At 33.5% G+C, this 17,922-nt stretch overlaps 1 protein-coding gene across 3 annotated transcripts in view; it reads left to right on the top strand.

The window, feature by feature from the left end:
* Positions 1–17,922, top strand: part of ABCB7 (ATP binding cassette subfamily B member 7) — a 150,661-nt gene that overhangs the window by 71,480 nt on the left and 61,259 nt on the right. For 2 of the 3 annotated variants that reach the window (XM_082377162.1, XM_082377160.1), the window contains exons 2-4: positions 2,457–2,534; positions 4,555–4,641; positions 13,680–13,799. In XM_082377162.1, coding sequence (XP_082233288.1) covers positions 2,457–2,534; positions 4,555–4,641; positions 13,680–13,799 — 285 coding nt within the window. The remainder of the gene's footprint in view (positions 1–2,456; positions 2,535–4,554; positions 4,642–13,679; positions 13,800–17,922) is intronic. The other variant, XM_082377161.1, reaches the window with a different exon arrangement.

Here is a 17,922-nt window from a genome sequence, read left to right as displayed (position 1 = left end):
TATTGTGCCTATGCAATTATCTATCGAGGATTAATATTTTTATTAATTAGTGGACAGATAGTTCTGTTCTAGATGAGAGCGTACATTATTATGCTTGGATGCCACAGAATCCTTGACTTTTAGGTTCTTCCAGAATTTCTTCTTTTTTTAGGTAAAATAAACATGACTCTCCAGTGTTTTAACTTACATGCCTCTTCAAATGGACTGGCAGATTGTCATTTTCAGAATACTGCATTTGTATGGTATCTGTGAACAGTAGTCATGTCTGTTATTTTCAGTAATATATGATTTATTTCTGTGTGTGTCTTTGGAGGGATGGTGTTATAAATAAATTCAGAGGCTAGATTTATTGAAGAAATAAACACAAGCTTCTCAATTAAGATTTTTAAAATCCAAGTAATAACTGAAGCATTTTCACTTTATTCCATAAAAATCACAGAATTTTAGAGTTGAAAGGGACTTTAGAGAGCATCTAGGCCAACCCTCTAATTTTCAAATCAAGTTTCAAAGAATTAATCATCTTGTTTTCCCTTGTTGCCCTCCTCCATTTAAGTTTTTTTGTTGTTGTTGTTGTTTGTTTTGCCATAAACCCCTTCCTTCAGAGTTGTAAAAGTAGAGTTAATCCCTAACTTACAAATATATTGTGTTTCAGAAGTGTTTGTAAGTCTGTTGTTTAGAAGTCAGAACATTTTTTTCCATAGAAACAATATTTTAATTAGTGGTGGGACTAACCCTCAAAAGGAGTTAACACATTATGTGACTGTTGTTTTTGTTTTTGCTTTTGCAATGAAAGATGTTTTAAATAATCAATGCTGATCTTCTCTGGGGAACAGGAAGGAGATGGCATTGTAGAGGAGCATGTCAGGGGCTTTCTTTTTATCTGTTATTTCTTAGGTGGGGTAGCGAATACATGTTGTGTTCATTATATTGTTTTCTGAGCTTTTTATATGCCTGATATAGTTCATAATTTTACAATGCTATGTTAGTAATAAAAGTTCAGTTTGAATGTGAACATTTAAAAATTATTTACCTTGAATCCTGATGCATAAGGGAAACATGGTTTGATTAGAGAAGGATAGAGATAGCTAGAAATTTTGAAGGGGTTTTATGGGTACTTTCAAGGGCTTAGATTTTTTGATAAATTATCTTTATTTTGACCAATATCATTTTAGAAAGTATGTTTTTGCTGTTAATTTAAATGTGTCATCAACATTTATCTTTTACCTATTGGCCATATATAGGCAACGTTTCGAGAGAGAATAAAGCAGGTGGATAGTCATTGTGAGATAGCTGGGTAAATTTTGAAAGGCAAAGAAGATTAAATTGCATATGCATGTGCAGACATATGCGAGATCTTGCTTGAAATATAGTTACTTGAACTGGGGGCTTATGAAAAATAGGAAAATGAGGGAGTAAAGCTTGTATGAGGTCTGAGTAGGGTGAAAGACAGTGAGGAAAACAATTGAGTTAAGCACCAGAAAGGTATCATTGACAGTAGAAGGCTTATAGAGGTTTGAGGGTACATGGCATGTTGTAGGAGCTTGGGTTTGGCAAGACAGTGTGCAAATAGCTATTAGTATTTTTGAAATTTTTATAATTCAGGGAATGCCTTATGTATTTACAAGTATACATAAACAGAAACCGCTACCATTCATTACATTCTAGAAAACAACTGAGTTAATTTTCTCAATAATTTGGTTAGCTTTTTTGTGTGTATGGAGGTTGTTTTTTGGTTGATTTAATTTTTGCTCTTTTGCAGTATACAACATTGACTTTTATATGATGACATTAATCCATTTGTACAACTCATGTATAGCTTAGGGAAAACCTAAGTACTACCTGCCTTTTGAGAGATTCTTGACCTAAGAAGCAAATTTTTCTTCACTAAATTGATGGTGCATTTTAGAAGGATGCGTGTCCATTCTACAGATGTCTATTTTTTATTCTGCTTTCTTTCAACTCCACTTCTGGAATATTATCAAGACAAAAAATTGGCCCAAGAATCCATCACCTGGTTACAAACCTTGGCAAAAGTGATCTTGTGACCAGTATCTAAATTTAGCGTTCACATTAAGACTAAAGAGGGATCACACACAAGGTAGAACATAATAAAATACAGTAAAGAGAGGAGTGTTTGAAAAGATCATAGAAGCCATTTAAGAAAGAAATGGGGTTGAAGACTTCATCGGAGGCTTTCAGAAACAAAGAGAAACCTAGAGAGAAAGAGGGTAAAAAGAAAGTACAATTTGACACTTTTAATGGGTAATATAATTTACTTTATATCTGGACCACACATTTTATTTTTTACCTTTTTAGGTATGTATTAGAAACATAACCATCTTTCTAATATTGGCTATGGTTTTAGTTTTATGTATGTTTATGGACAATAAAAGAAATCTATGAACATTAACTGTCCACTCTGAAACTTCTTCCCTCTTTTTTTTTCTCTTCTGCAGATCTCAGAGTCATTAAGACATACCACATGGCAGAGACTAGGAAAAGGCAATTCAAGACAGTTATTAGACGCTACAAGGGTAAGATGAAGCAGACACTTCTACATATAGCTAGGAAAAAGGTGTAAGCCCTTGGAGCATTTTCCAATTTATACTACATATTTTATATTTTCCAAATAATTTCCCTTTTTATTTTTTTTCTAAGTACTGGCAAGATGAATAAGAAGATATGTTTTTGCTACTGGAAATGGAGAAAGAAATCTTGATATTTTTCTACTCCTGAAGAAATCTGTCTGAATCTCTTGAGATCAATGCCAACTAGAGTAATGTTTTTAGAAAGCTTTTATAAATGTAATGGCAGCTTGTTGACGCTTAAATTTATCCTGGTAATTTGTATGTGATATATGGAATGCTGTACATTTTTCAAGTGATTAAAGTTTCTTTACCTTAGAAGATGTTCAAATATCAGAATATCAAGGTACTGTAAGCTTATTAGAGCCTGTGGGGTAAAGTCATGTGAGTTTACATGTTGATGAGGGTTATTTTTCATTGCTAATGTAATTGAAAGACGCCTTTAAAAATTCTCAGTGCTTTAAAGTGAGGCAAATAAATCTCCAAGATAGAAAGACTAGAAAATTAGAAGACAGTCTAAGTCCTGAGTACTTCCTTTATTTTTTCTTTTTGATTAACAATTATTTGCCATTAAGGTACAAAGCATTGTTCTAATTTATGCAGAAGCTGTAGAAATGAATTAGATTTTCCATTATTTAATTAAAGTTTTAAGTTAAGGTGCTCCATCTTCTCATTGTTTATAACACCACTGTATATTTATATTTTAATCTTTTGCTGTGTTGAAGACCTCATTATCTTCTGTGTTATTTACTAGACCCCTTGATGTAACATTGCTCAGTCTTTTAGAGGGAAAAAAATGTCACAAAGTGACATTGTCACACTAAATATTACCTTTTGATGTTTTCCCTTTCAACATGCTTCAAGATTGTTGATCCAAAAATCAGTAACCCATTTATGGCAATTACTTTTTGGGTCTCAACTGGTGAGAACAAGAAGGCACTTTTGCTTTCTGTAATTCCATTTTCATAGCTTGGTCCAGAGCTGATAACTCTTAGGATTCAGTATTGATACACGTTTGTGTTTGTAAAAAACTATGCCCTTGTTCATTAATTATTGATTATTATGGCTACTGAAGAAGCATTATTATATCCATGTAGTTAAGTAATTTTTTGAGGAAACACTTTAAAATTAGCAAGCCTAAATTTTAAGCCTAATCTTTACTATCTTTTCAACTACTATATTTTCTCAAATGATTTACTTTTTATATTTTTCTAACCTGAGCAGTAATCTAGGGCCTTTTAAAAAATTATAATAGGCAAGATATTTGCATATTTTCAAGACTAGTTGGGAAATTTATAGATAGCTTTGTTTTATAAGCTAATTCAACAAGCCCATGTACAAAGACACTGTGGTATGGGCCATGGGAGATACAAGGATAAAAGAGACTGTCCCTAATCTTAAGAAAATTACCATATAGTAGTAAAGACAAAACACGTATGCAGGTTACTCTAGCATAAGATAGACTGTGAAGAAGTAAATTGTACTTTGTTTCTAAATATATATATTTGTAAGCCAGAATAATAAGAAAAAGAATCAGTTATGTAAGATCAACTATATTAAATTGTAAAGCAAAAATGTTATACGCATGGAAAGCAAGTGGGATAGAATTAATTAACTGTATTATATACTTGCCAATGAGAGAGTTACAGGCTACACAGTACCTTAGTAGCAAATGATGGTAAGAAAGCTGGTATAAGTCGAATAGAAGTATATTACAAGTTAAATCTTTTAAACATTAATTTCAAAAACTATTTAGAGAAAGTAACTTCTGTATGAGTAATTTGTTATATCTCAATATTCTTTGTATAAATGTGTCTGTAAGTTTATTATGAAGGTGTTTTACTTAGCTATGCTAGGCTCAAAGGTATGCCTCTGAATTTGTTGGGGGGGGGGCATTCATTAGATCAGATTTTTAAAGATCTGAAATTCTTTAATAGCTAATGGATGGCTTGGTATCATCTTCAACTAGGTTCTTCAGGTATGGCCACTCATAGAAAAGAGGACATGTTGGCATGGTCATGCAGGAGGAGGACTCCACACAGACCCGAAAGAAGGGGTAAGAGACAATAACAAGTACCTGGAAATTCTTATAGCTGATTGGAAGATAGATATATTAAAGATTGTTATATTACAGAATATTTTGATTGACTCATGTAACTGCAGGTTTTCTAATACAAAACCATATGAATTGACCATGGTTATATAGATCAGATTTTCTCAAGCTTAAGACAAAAATATCGTGATTGACTAAAAAAGAAAAAAAGTTAGTTGCCAACCTAAGTATTTTAGTTCTTTATTTTAAATAGCATTGGTTGTGGTTATTTGTTATATAATCTAGCATTATATATAGATAAATTACATTTAGCTCTTATAAGTAATGTGTATGTGTGTGTGTATGTGTGTTAAGGTTAATGTTTTCCCTTCTATACTCTTGGTTTAAAAAGATTCTAGAATGTCCCCTAGCTTCATGGTAAATCCTCCATTTACCTGACCCATTTATTTAATTATCCATATTCTTTATCATTATCATTATACAGACAAGCTAAACAGTAGGGCCACTGAAATCAAAAGATTTAATTGCACTACACTTTTTCTAAGTGAGTGAAACTGTCATTGGAATACTGTTATACAATTCTCCATCTGGCCCTCTTTCTCTAAGCTTGCCTTTATTTTCTTCCTCTAACTTCACCCAACCAGTATATGCATGGTATCTCTAAGTAGAAGTGATATTTTCAGGTTTATTGGCAAGTGAACAAATTTTATGTTAAAGTGCTCTCTAAACTGTAGAGAGATAAATAAATTTTATTTTATTGGTGCGAGGTGATTGGTAAGAAAACCTTTCCAGTGCTTTTCTCCCTGTTTCTTTAATCCCCCATGTAGCTTCTTTCACAGAACTCAAAACACATCACATTCATGTTTCTATCCCATTTTTACATATTAACATTTGTCCTGGTTGTCTTTAGAAACAACAAAGTATTATAAAATAGAATTTTAAAAAATTAATACAAATACTGAAATTTGTTTATCCATATATTATGGATATATGGGTATGGCATGATATCATATCATTAGCATGATATTTGCCAGCTTTCAGGATTGTCACCAAGGCGTCTTAAGGATAGTTTGTAAGTAATGCTCTAAACACACCAAAAATATGTTGACTAATACAGGAAAAGCAGTCTTAGACTCAAGCAATATAAACTTCAAGATAGATTCTTTATTCTCCAGTAAAATAAAAACAAAGCAAAAATCATTGTAAATCTTTATATTTGGTCTCTTCTTTATCATTTGTTCCCTGACATCTTTGTGTTACTTTAGCCTCATTAGCTAAAAAGAATCATAGAATAATAGAGCATGAAGGCTACACCAGAATAGAGGCAATATGGAGTTGCAGTTAAAAGCCTGAGCTCTGGAGCCAGACTGCCTAGATTTGAATCTTGGCTCCATCATTTCCTACTGGAATGACCATGAGCAAGATACTTAATTTCTGTATGTATCAGTTTCTTCATCTTTAAAATGGGGCTGATAATCATAGCAAAGGGGATTTGAATGAGTTAACTCCTCACACCATGCAAAGCTCTTGAATAGTGCCTGTCACATAGTAAGTATTCAGTAAATATTAGCTGCTGTTACTGTAATGTGAGATTGTTGTTAAGTCCTATACTCTGCTGTTGTCCATTCATTTTACAAGTATGTATTACTGAATACCTGCGTTGTGCATAACTCTGTGTTAAGTAACTGGAGATACAGTAATGAGCAAGACACAGTCCCTGCTGTTCAGAAACTTAACAGTTTAGATGGCAGAATATCTAAACTACCATGTAGAAATTTTATCACTCTGACAAGTTATAGATTTTACCTTATAACCAACTGAAACTTTTATCACTTTACTTTCTATGCATTTCTACTTGTATGTTCTTAAGCATTAATAATGCTACTCAGAAGGTATTTAAATCATTTGTTTATCCAGTGTGGCTATAGTAAAGGGGTTGTGAAAAAAGAGTGGCAGTTTCAATATTTGGAAGCTCCTGTTGTTAAAATAGATGAATTAAAGTCTTATTTGTTTTATAATAGAATCTTCAGATTTTTAAAGGATTTTGGAACTTTGCTCCTGCATTTAAACTTTATTATGTGCCTCTTTGGGAGAAGCATCTGTTAGTAAATTTAGATAATCCTGTGCTCATAATAAAAACACGAATAATGCAGAGCTTAATATAAGGACTGCTTCCTGGACTTTGCTTGACATACTCTTTTTTTAATGTTAGAAACATATCCTCATTGATTGGATATTGTCAGAAGCTAGTAGTATTGAAAGAGAGATTAGCATTTACTAGAGCAATCAGAGGCTTTGATATAAATATTGATATAATCAAAGAAGTGAAACAGCAACTTAGAGTATTAAAAAATGGAGGATTGGAGAGAGAATGGAATAATAAGCCTCCAGGCTTGTTAAAATGAGTGGACACACAGACCAGTGGACAAGAGTACCTGTATGACATGGAGAGGCCATTTTTCAGCTCTGATTACATCCATCATCAAGCAGCCTTATGATCTTTATTTAATTTCTCAAATTGACTTCCCTTTGAGATAGAGAATTCACTGACTGGCCAATGCGAATATCAGTCAACTTGGTAGTTTTTTTAATTATAAATTATTAAACTGTTGGGTTCAAATCAATCTCATAGGTAGAATAAGCCATTTTTTCCTAGGGCCTTTTCACTGCCAGATAAGCTCTTCATTGCAGTTTCAGACCAACAGAGCTTAGAAAACAAACTTCGAGGTATAGAGAAAGCAACAATAATTGCAAAGCTTTTCCTGACAATTAATATATCTTTCCTCTCCCACCCATAAACTCATTATGCTTATATCCCCAATAATGTGGGAAAAGTTTTTCACTTACTTTCTAGATTTTTCCATTAGATATCTACTCAAATTTCTTATCTTTTGACCTAGCTTTTATCAAGCCACTGTTATCCCTAACAGTATTGAAGTAGTGGTTAAAATTATTCCTTTAATTGCAGTTAGTTATCTTTAGCTTGGATTGAAGAGACAGTTCTTTGGATGGTTTGCTTATCCTTGAAATTGTGGGCATTTCCAAAGTCTCTGCTAAATTAGTTCTTTAGAGAGAAAACATTCAGCCTATAGCCCACATTTATACAATACAAATAGCATCCAAAATTTTTTGGTATATTTTTTTTCTTCCTCTCCATAAGTTTTGCCCCCAAGTAGTTTCCTTCTAAACCAATCCCTTGATTCTGTGAGTTAGAACATTTCTTGCTAGTGAAATTTAGGAATGTCTCTAAAACCAGAATTCTTATATAAATTCACCTTGCAAGAAAAGGTGATTCTGCTACCTTTATCAAAAATCATTTTTTTTTCTTACTCTTTCATTTTCCTATCGAAGCCCAGTGGGCTTCACTCCCTTGAAATGAGTGGACTTTTGGTAGAAAAAATTGCTCTTGCTTCAGTGCTAAACAGCCTTTTCTGGTGAGAAATATGAAATCACTGACTTGAGAAGCAAAATGTATTCAGTTTATCAATATACAGTTATCTTTAATATCTGAAAATTCTACCAGGTGAGCTGCTCCAGGTGTGTTTTAATTTTTTATTTGTCCTTTTTGTGCCCTGTCCACATGGTTATTAGCTATAGGTATTCACTTACAGTACTTATGACTATGAGCAACTGCATCTTTCCCTCAGGTCATGCTGTTGAATTGAGCAGTGCTGCATATAAGCAGTACAGTTTGTGGCTTTCCAGTTATACACTATTGGGTCAGGGACTTCCAGTGTTACTTTCGTGTTTGTTTTTGGCCTACTGTGCTGTTTCAGTGCCCTGTGTACAAGTAGATATTCCTTTCATTATTTTTTCTTACCTGCCCAGCCTCATAAAGCTTATTAAGCTATATATTAATACCAAATAAATAAATATTTAAAAATCCGTGAAAAGTTGTGATGACTTAATAAATCAAGCATTTAGGTGTTCCTCCTGGAACTTGTCCTCATGTGTTTAAGAATAGTTAATTCATTAATTGAATAAATATTTATTGGGCATTGTTTCTAGTATCAATCAAGTTTCTTCTCTGGTACCTGCTGTTTTCTTTTTGTCCAGCTTGTTTTCACTTACTTTCATCTCTTCTTTGACAGCTCTCTGATGTCTCCAAACCTTTTCTTCCAAACTCATTTCTAGGGGAAAAAAAATTCAGTACAATTTTGTTATCATTCAAAGATCTTAGTGAGCCAATTTGAATTCCTTCTTTTGTTACTCTTGTGTTTTTATTCTGAATCTAATTGCTTTCCTTTATTATGGCTAGATAATTCCAGTATATAGTTGAGACCTTTCTAAAAACTTTTATTCCTCATACTAACGTAGTAGTAGTTTTACAGTGTAATGGGGCTTAAAATATCAGTTTCATGTTTTGAACTTGAGGCTATCTAGCTACAGCAAGAAGGCCACATTGTATATGATAGCAGAGGAGGAAAGTAGATTGACTTCTACTTTTACAGGCTTTTTAATATTTCTATAGTGTTCACTTTAGAGAACTTTTGTTATCATGATGTAGTGATCACAGTTATGTTTTTAAAACAACTTCTAAATTCTATGTACTGTGAAAATTGTAAACAGAAAAGTTAAAGAATTTCATAAAATTTCATATTTTCTGTTTATGTGTAAGCAAGGCTTAAAGAAAAACTATAATATCAACCGTTGATTACTTCAGGAACTTTGACCCTTGAGAAAGAACTTTCTTTTCTTAAATCATTGGGGTTTTTTCCCCCTATACTATAATTACTCCTTACGTAGTGTATTTTCAAATAATTCAATTTCTTGTCATCCTCCTTGATCATTTCCTACATTTCTCACCTTTTCTTTAAGAATGTGATCTTAAAATGGTGTATATGCTATTTGTATTGCTCAGCCTGAAATGGAAAGATGAGTTGATGTGAAGATGATATCTGATTCAGTCTCAAGCTGCGACTGGTCTCTTTTCAGCTTTAGATAAGTCTTTTGTCTTTCAGGATTACCATTGGGTGTCCAGTATGAATTAACTGTGGTGATTTTGAAAGGGGGTATATTATCATTCAGGATCTGGCCTTTCAGGAGGCCTTCAATTTTATTTTACTCTTGTACAGCAGGAATAAGTTGGTTTAAAATACTTTAAAAATGTGCCTCAGCCTCTGAAATGCCTCTTGATTTGGCCTGCTCTTTAAAAAAGATGTTATTTTTCAAACTTTGTAGTTTATCTAAACTATAACTGAAAGACATGTACTTTACAGCCTAATGGACTCATAATGCATGATTACACAACTTTAGAACCCATTTTGTTAAATGAGGTGGTGACATTTTATGCACTATTAAGCCAACTAGAATAATTTTCTTGCTCTTAGCCATAACTTCTCTGTGTCCTTATTGAAGAAATTTTGGGGTGTGTTGTAGAAGGTTTTTGACAAGAGAGAGTGTTTCTAAAGATATGTGGAAACAGGGCCTTTTTGCTATTATTCCATCAAGAAAAATAAGACAGACGAAACTTGTGAAATGGGGAAGTAGTTGAAATGTCGCAGTTTGTGTTATAACACATCAAATTATATTTGTTTAGCATTAGTTCAATTGGAAAAGTGAATTTTAAAATTACAGCTTTATTCCCTTTTTAAAAATACCCTACCAGTTATGAGAGCTCATATGTGTGAGTGTATGTGTGTATAAAATAAAGCATTAAGAGCTATACTTTCAGCATTTCATGTTTTTGCAATCCAGTGTATTTAAAGCAGCTCAAGAAGGTAGTCCTGTTTTCAGTACAATATGAACAGTTTTATTTCTGTTACTGTTTACTCAATAAACTGAATAAAAGAGACTAGAAAATAGTTTGCTGAGCCTTGGATGGAATAACTATAATATAAAAGCTACCCTGTATAATATAATGTGTTGTCCTGGGTTTCTTATATGTTGACAGTTTCCCCCCATTCTTTGCTGTGCAAATCTACTTGAAATTGTCTAACTTTTCCCCCCAAAATGAATTAAATTTTCTTCTTATTATATGTGAACTACAGAAAACAAGAAAGCAAAAAGAATATAAAAAATCATCAATGATTCCATATATTCACAGCTACTGATGTTAACACTTTGGGGGTATTGCTTTCCAGATCCATTTGTATGCATGTGTAAACTCATACACACATAACAATTTTTTCCACAAAAAATGTTTTATACTCTGTTTTTTTCACTTGATATGTTTCTGTGTCACTGCATATATTTCTGAATGGCTATATTTTGCTGTATGCATTCACTGTAACTTGTTTACATGATTCTCCACTGTTGATCATTTAGTCTAAACCCAATTTTTCCCCTATTAAAACAGCATGGGAATAAACATCCTTATGGCTAAATTTTTCATCCCTTTATTCAATAAATATTCGTTATTCGTTGAGTACCTTTACTGTGTGTCAGCCATTGTGTTTGGTATTAGGTTACAACAGTGAGCACAAAACACAAAGTTACTACTCATGTGGAATTTAAATTCTAGCAGGAGAGCAGTTGTTAATCAGATAATCACGTTGTTGAATATGTAGTTTATAACTGAAATGGATTCTCTGAAAGAAAAGGAATACTGTTCTGTGAGAGAATATAGCCAAGGATCCTGACTGGGGTTAGGGAAGACCTCATTGAGGAAGTGCTGCTTGAGCTGGCAGTTAACTAACTGGAAGAAGTTGAGGGCATGTTGGTGTTTCAGAGAGAGAGATTATTCTAGACAAAGTGAAAGGTATTGTGCAAAGGCCTTGTGGCAGGAGAGATTATAGTCTATTTGAGGAGCTGAAAGAAAGGTAGTGTGGCGTGAACACTGAAAGCAGTAGTATAAGACATGACTAGAGAGGAAGCTAGGGGCCAGGGCAAGCAGAGCCTCATAAGCCATGGTATGGACTTTGATCTTTATCCTAAGAGTGATAGGATGCCATTGAAGGGTTTTTTTGTTTGTTTGTTTACTTCAATTTATATTTTTTATTAATTAAAATTGTATTAATTTTTTAAAAAGGTAACACATTCACATGGTTCAAAATTCAAAAAGAACAGAAGGATACAGAATTAAAAAAAAAATCTTCCCCCTACCCTGTTCCCCTTCCCAGAGGCAAACATTATTACCAGTTTCTTTGGTATCTTTCCAGAGATGATCTTTGAATATAAAAACAAATATTTGGGAGTGCCCATCTCTTAACAATTTCACCATAACAAAGCATTATCTTTGCTAATCTGATCAGATAAAAAATATATCAGAGTTGTTTTAATTTGCACTTTTTATTTTTATGAGTAAAGTTGAGCATCTTTTTATATTTAGGGCCATGTGTGTGTGTGTGTGTATATATATATATATATATATATATACATATATTTTTTTTTAGCAATGCTTTATTTTTATTTTTACTTTTTTTTAATTTTTGAATTTAATTTATTTTTTATACAACAGGTTTTTATTAGTTATCTATTTTATACATATTATATACATTGAAGGGTTTTAAACTGAGTAATAATATCTGATTGCAGGCTGAACTAATTGGACCAGGAGCAGAGCCAATGCAAGGAGATCAGTTAAGAGATTGTTGCAGTGGTTTATGTGAGAAAGATGATAGCTTGGATTACGTTTGTGGTGGAAACAGAAAGAAGTAGACAAATTCAAGAGATTTTTAGGAAGTAAAATTGATTCAACTTGGAGAATATTCATATATTTTTTTAAAGCATTAAGTTCCCAGAAGTGGAATTCTCAACACAAAGGGCAGAATTATTTTAAAAGCTTATGGCAGATATCAAATTGCTTTCCAGAAAGATTATTTCAGTGCACTCTCCCATTAGCAGTGTATTAGAGTACCTATTTCCGTATTATCTTCACCAACAATGAGCATTAACTTTCTTCTTATTTTTTAATACCTTTTACAGAAATTGATTAGATACTTCAATTTTTTAAATACATTTATTTATTTATTTATTTAATTTATTTTTGGCTGCACTGGGTCTTCATTGCTGCACGCGGGCTTTTCTCTAGTTGCGGTGAGCGGGGACTACTCTTCGTTGTGATGTGCGGGCTTATTGCTGTGGCTTCTCTTGTTGCGGAGCATGGGCTCTAGGCACGTGGCTTCAGCAGTTGTGGCTTGCAGGCTCAGTAGTTGTGGCACACGGGCTTAGTTGCTCTGTGGCATCTGGGATCTTCCCGGACCAGGGCTCGAACCCGTGTCTCCTGCATTGGCAGGTGGACTCTCAACCACTGCGCCACCAGGGAAGCCCAGATACTTCAATTTTTAAAATGGGGATTATTTCACCAACTAAAATAATATAGTAGTTTGGGAATGTGTGTGTGTATATATATATATATATATATATATATATATATATATATATATATATATATATATATATATATATATATATATTCTTATTTTGGCTTTGGAAAGTGTAGATTTCATTCTTAATATTCTGTTTCTAAAAGCTGAAACTAAAACAAAAAGATTTAATGGGAATGTTGCCTCGGGAACTTGGGAAAAAGAAAAATGTATGGTAGATTTAAGTCAGATTAAGTATGACTGGAAAGTTATGTTTTTGTTGAAATTTTTAATAACCCAGCTTCTGTTCTATATAGTCAATGCCAAGACTCATAATTTCCTAAACACTGTATTGTAACTGTGCTCTGTCATGAGGTTGGACGTAGGGTTCCAAAATATCTTACATAAACATACTAATAAAGAGGCCAAACGTATGTAAAGATGTTGACCACAAAGCTGGAAATACGGAAATGTTTCTTAAATTTTATGTAACATTTTGATAGCTTAATAGATAAGAAATAAATGTGTAGATAACTTTAAATAAATGTATGGATAACTTTTTGTCAATATGAGGATGGCTATAGCTGAAAGTAAGAAATTTAGAGAAATAAGTAGCTTTTGGAAAACTATTGAAATAGTTTGAGTTTAAAAGATATTGACCTTAGATTCAGAATAAAAGTTATGTTTGTAATGTTTTCGTATTTTCCTCAAATATTTACATAATTCTACACTATTGAACTATATTTATTTTTGAAATGACATGTTACTCACTGCTTTTGTTCTCTCTTTCAACAGTTAAAAGATGTTGATACTCAGAAAATCATAAAAGCAATGCTCTCTTATGTGTGGCCCAGAGACAGGCCAGATCTACGAGCTAGGGTTGCCATTTCCTTGGGATTTTTGGGTGGAGCAAAGGTAAGAATAAGAGAAATTATGTATTGTTTGTTGCTATAACTAGGAAATACTATGACATTTTCTAGTAAAGAAACTTAGACTGATATAAGTCACTTTGGGGAGTATTGTCAACATTTAGGGCCCTCGTTTATGTAACTCTTCTATGCAGTTAGCAGAAATTATATGATAATGCCTGATTTATCTATGTATCAGACTTATAACAGCCTCAACCTAATGGAATTCTTCCTGAAACCAGTGTAAGATACAGGATCGTGGGTTGTAACAAAGCATAAGGAACTTGTAAAAGAAGCTCCTCAGAGTCCTGTTGGCTTTTATTTAATACATATTTCTGGTAAGCTTAGTTTTCAGTTCCTAGTAAATTGGAAAGAGGATGAAGACATTTTAGGTACATTAATAGTCATAAGTGGTAAACAGCAGTGTGACATGAAGGGAAAAATAAAACAGGAAAACTTAAAAAAAAACAAAAGCCAAAAAGCTGGGCATTTTGGTACATTCAGTATAGGGACCCTCTACATCTTAGCAGCCTCCTCAGTTCATCACTATACTATAACACATTTTAATAAGGCAAAGTTATGATAATGACTCTGGGCTTTCAAGAAGAACTCCTTTCAATTTATTCAGATTTTAAAGTCAGTGAATTCTATTATCTTTAGGTACAATATATAGTCATAGTACATATTATAGTCTCAAGTCAGGCTTCCTGGGCTCTGCCTCTTACTAACCTTGTATCCTTGGGTAAATTGCTTACTCTCCGTTCCTTGGTTTCCCAATTTGTAAAATAAGGTAAAATAGGGTTGTCATAAGAATTAAATAAATTAACATATAAAAGACTTAGAACAGTACCTGGCACATAGTAAAACATTATATACGTGTTAAAATAAAAATAAATTTGGATTTCCATCAGAAATATGGTAAAAAAAAAATGTCTGCTCAAAAGTATAAATGAGATTTGGCTATAATTTGGTTATCATTCTATGTATAAGGGTTAATACATTGTTTTAGAACCCAGGTCTTATCACTTATTTCTTCTCTGTCTCCTGTGTGTTCCCTTTTATTTACTCATTCTTTACCCTATCCTAAAAATATTTACTGAGAACTTGTCATACAAGTATTGTTCTTGGCCCTGCAGGGTATTCAAATATGAATAAAGCACATTTTTTCCCTCAAATTATAAGGATAAGACAAGTTTTACTTATTGTCATAATACAACATAGGTCATAAATGATTGAAAAGAAGTACCATTCAAGTATTGGAGGGCTTCAAAGGAAAGAACCACCAATATGGGGAGTCAGGAAAGGTTTCACAGAGGAGGTGATGTCTGAGATAGGCCTGGATTGATGAGTAGGATAATTACAGGTATAGGAATAACATGGACAAGATGAGAGAGAACATATAGTATGAGTAGTGAGTAGTCCATTTTTGCTCTAATGAGGAGATAATGTTTCAGAGGAATTAGAAGTAATCTTGGAAAGATAAATAGAATTCCTACTGTGAAATACCTTAACTGTAAAACAAAAATTTATTTAATCATGTTGGAAGTAGGAACCTCTATTTTGAGTAGAAGAGTAATAAGGTTAGAGCTGTACTTTAGGGAATTAATTTGACTGTTGTATAAGATGAATTAGGGTGGTGAGAGACCTAAAGTAGGGATACCATTCATTCATTTTCATTTCATGCATTCATTCAGCAAACACTTACCAGCCAGTTAGGAGGCTAATGTAATAGCCTAGATGAGAAGTAATAGTAGTTTGTACTGGAGCGGATGATAGAACTGGTAATATGGAGAGAAGAGATGCCAGAGATATTGTGAATTAAGGGAGGTAGAATCAACAAGACTTAGCAATGGATGAGATATTAAAAGTAAAAAAAAGAATAGGATTCAAAGATGATGCCAAGGATGAGAGAATGATAATGCCTTTAACAGAAGTAGGTAGTAAGTCAGGAAGTCTTGTTTGGGAAGACGAAAATTTTGGTTTCAGGCATGTTAAGTTTGAGGTGCCAGTGGAACATCAAGTGGCTCATAATACAAAATGCAAGACAAGTTCAGGAAGGAGCCCAGGGCTGGAGAGATTGAGGTGATAGTTGAAACAATGCAAATTAGTGAGTTAATCTAAGAAAAGAACAGAAATAGACGACAACTACAGACGTCACTTGTGATAAATGTGTTCCTGTAGGGAAGTAAATAATAGTGGAAACAGGGAAGGCATGATTAAAGAGTAAAACCAAAATAATTCAGTCAGACTCCATCTATTTTCTTGTCTCCTTTCTCATCTATGGGCTCTGGTGAGTACTCTCCCAGTGAACTTCCCTGGGAAAGAATTTAAATGAAGATTCTGAGCAACAAACCAAGAATCCATACTTTATTCTCTTTGTCAAGCTGAAAAGAGAGAACTGTATTACAAATCTAATTTTGTTAGCTAATGTTGAAAAATTTTAACTCATATTCATTTTTAGAACAGTATTGGTTGCTGAATTGTCTTTCACCTACAAATTACTGAAGGATAAAGATTTTTCTGAGCTCCTGTGCAAGGCAGAATTAGCAAATTGCCCTTTATTCCTTCATGTGATTGTAAGTACCTTGCTGACAAGTTAAAGGCAGATTGTTTTCTGGACTTTCTTTTGAATTGAAGAGAACAGATTAGAAGATGACCAAGCTAGTCAAAGGGAGGAGTCCTAAGTAATGACATTTGTGTTAGACTTTGTTTTTAGAGTGAATTTCAATCCTTCAAAATGTAAATTTTTGTTGCTTGGTGACAGGTCAATATCAGGTATAAAATGCAACCCAAGTTAACATCCATAAGGACTGAAATATTTTCAGAAGGCTAATATTTGATTCTTCTGTGCACAAATACTGAGCACCCATAGAATAGAAAGTGCTGTACTAATCTCATATAAACTGATTACAAGTAAACAGAAATTAATATAGAGAAATAAGTTTTTCAAATGTATGTTTGATTTCTTTTGGATCAGGAAAAGGAGGAAATTGCCAGGAGTTATGATGCATGCTGGTACTTTCAGAGCATATATATTAAAAGTTTTCTTTCACTAGGTAGGAACTACACCATAGAGCAACTTTAGGAATGTAGAGCATAGTAGTAGCATTTAACCATTCCTAACACCATTTGTTCAGCTTCTATACTGTCCTCAGTTTAAAAATAATCACTCTCCCAAATCTTTAAAACCTAGTCATTATTTATTTTTTAACACCTTTATTGGAGTATAATTGCTTTACAGTGTTGTGTTAGTTACCACTGTATAACAAAGTGCATCAGCTATATGTATACATATATCCCCATATCCCCTCCCTCTTGTGTCTCCCTCCCACCCTCCCAATCCCACCCCTCTAGATGAATAAAAAGCACCTAGCTGATCTCCCTGTGCTATGCGGCTGCTTCCCACTAGCTATCTGTTTTACATTTGGTAGTGTATATATGTCCATGCCACTCGCTCACTTCGACCCAGCTTACCCTTCCCCCTCCCTGTGTCCTCAAGTCCATTCTCTACGTCTGCATCTTTATTCCTGTCCTGCCCCTAGGTTCTTCACAACCTTTTTTTTTTTTTTTAGATTCCATATATATGTGTTAGCATTCGGTATTTGTTTTTCTCTTTCTGACTTACTTCACTCTGTATGACAGATTCTAACTCCATCCACCTCACTACAAATAACTCCATTTCGTCTCTTTTTATGGTTGAGCAATATTCCATTGTATATATGTGCCACTTCTTCTTTATCCATTCATCTGTCGATGGACACTTAAGTTGGTTCCATGTCCTGGCTATTGTAAATAGAGGTGCAATGAACATTGTGGTACAGGACTCTTTTTGAATTATGGTTTTCTCAGGGTATATGCCCAGTAGTGGGATTGCTGGGTCATATGCTAGTTCTATTTTTAGTTTCTTAAGGAACCTCCGTACTGTTCTCCATAGTGGCTGTATCAATTTACATTCCCACCAACAGTGCAAGAGGGTTCCCTTTTCTCCACACCTTCTCCAGCATTAATTGTTTGTAGATTTTTTGATGATGGCCGTTCTGACTGGTGTGAGGTGATACCTCATTGTAGTTTTGATTTGCATTTCTCTAATGATTAATGATGTTGAGCATCCTTTCATGTGTTTGTTGGCC

This window comes from Balaenoptera borealis (genome assembly GCF_965194805.1).
Source record: "Balaenoptera borealis genome assembly, chromosome: X".
Classification (NCBI taxonomy): domain Eukaryota; kingdom Metazoa; phylum Chordata; class Mammalia; order Artiodactyla; family Balaenopteridae; genus Balaenoptera; species Balaenoptera borealis.
Note: the sequence above shows the minus strand (reverse complement) of the source record. Positions and strands in the feature narration are given on the sequence as shown.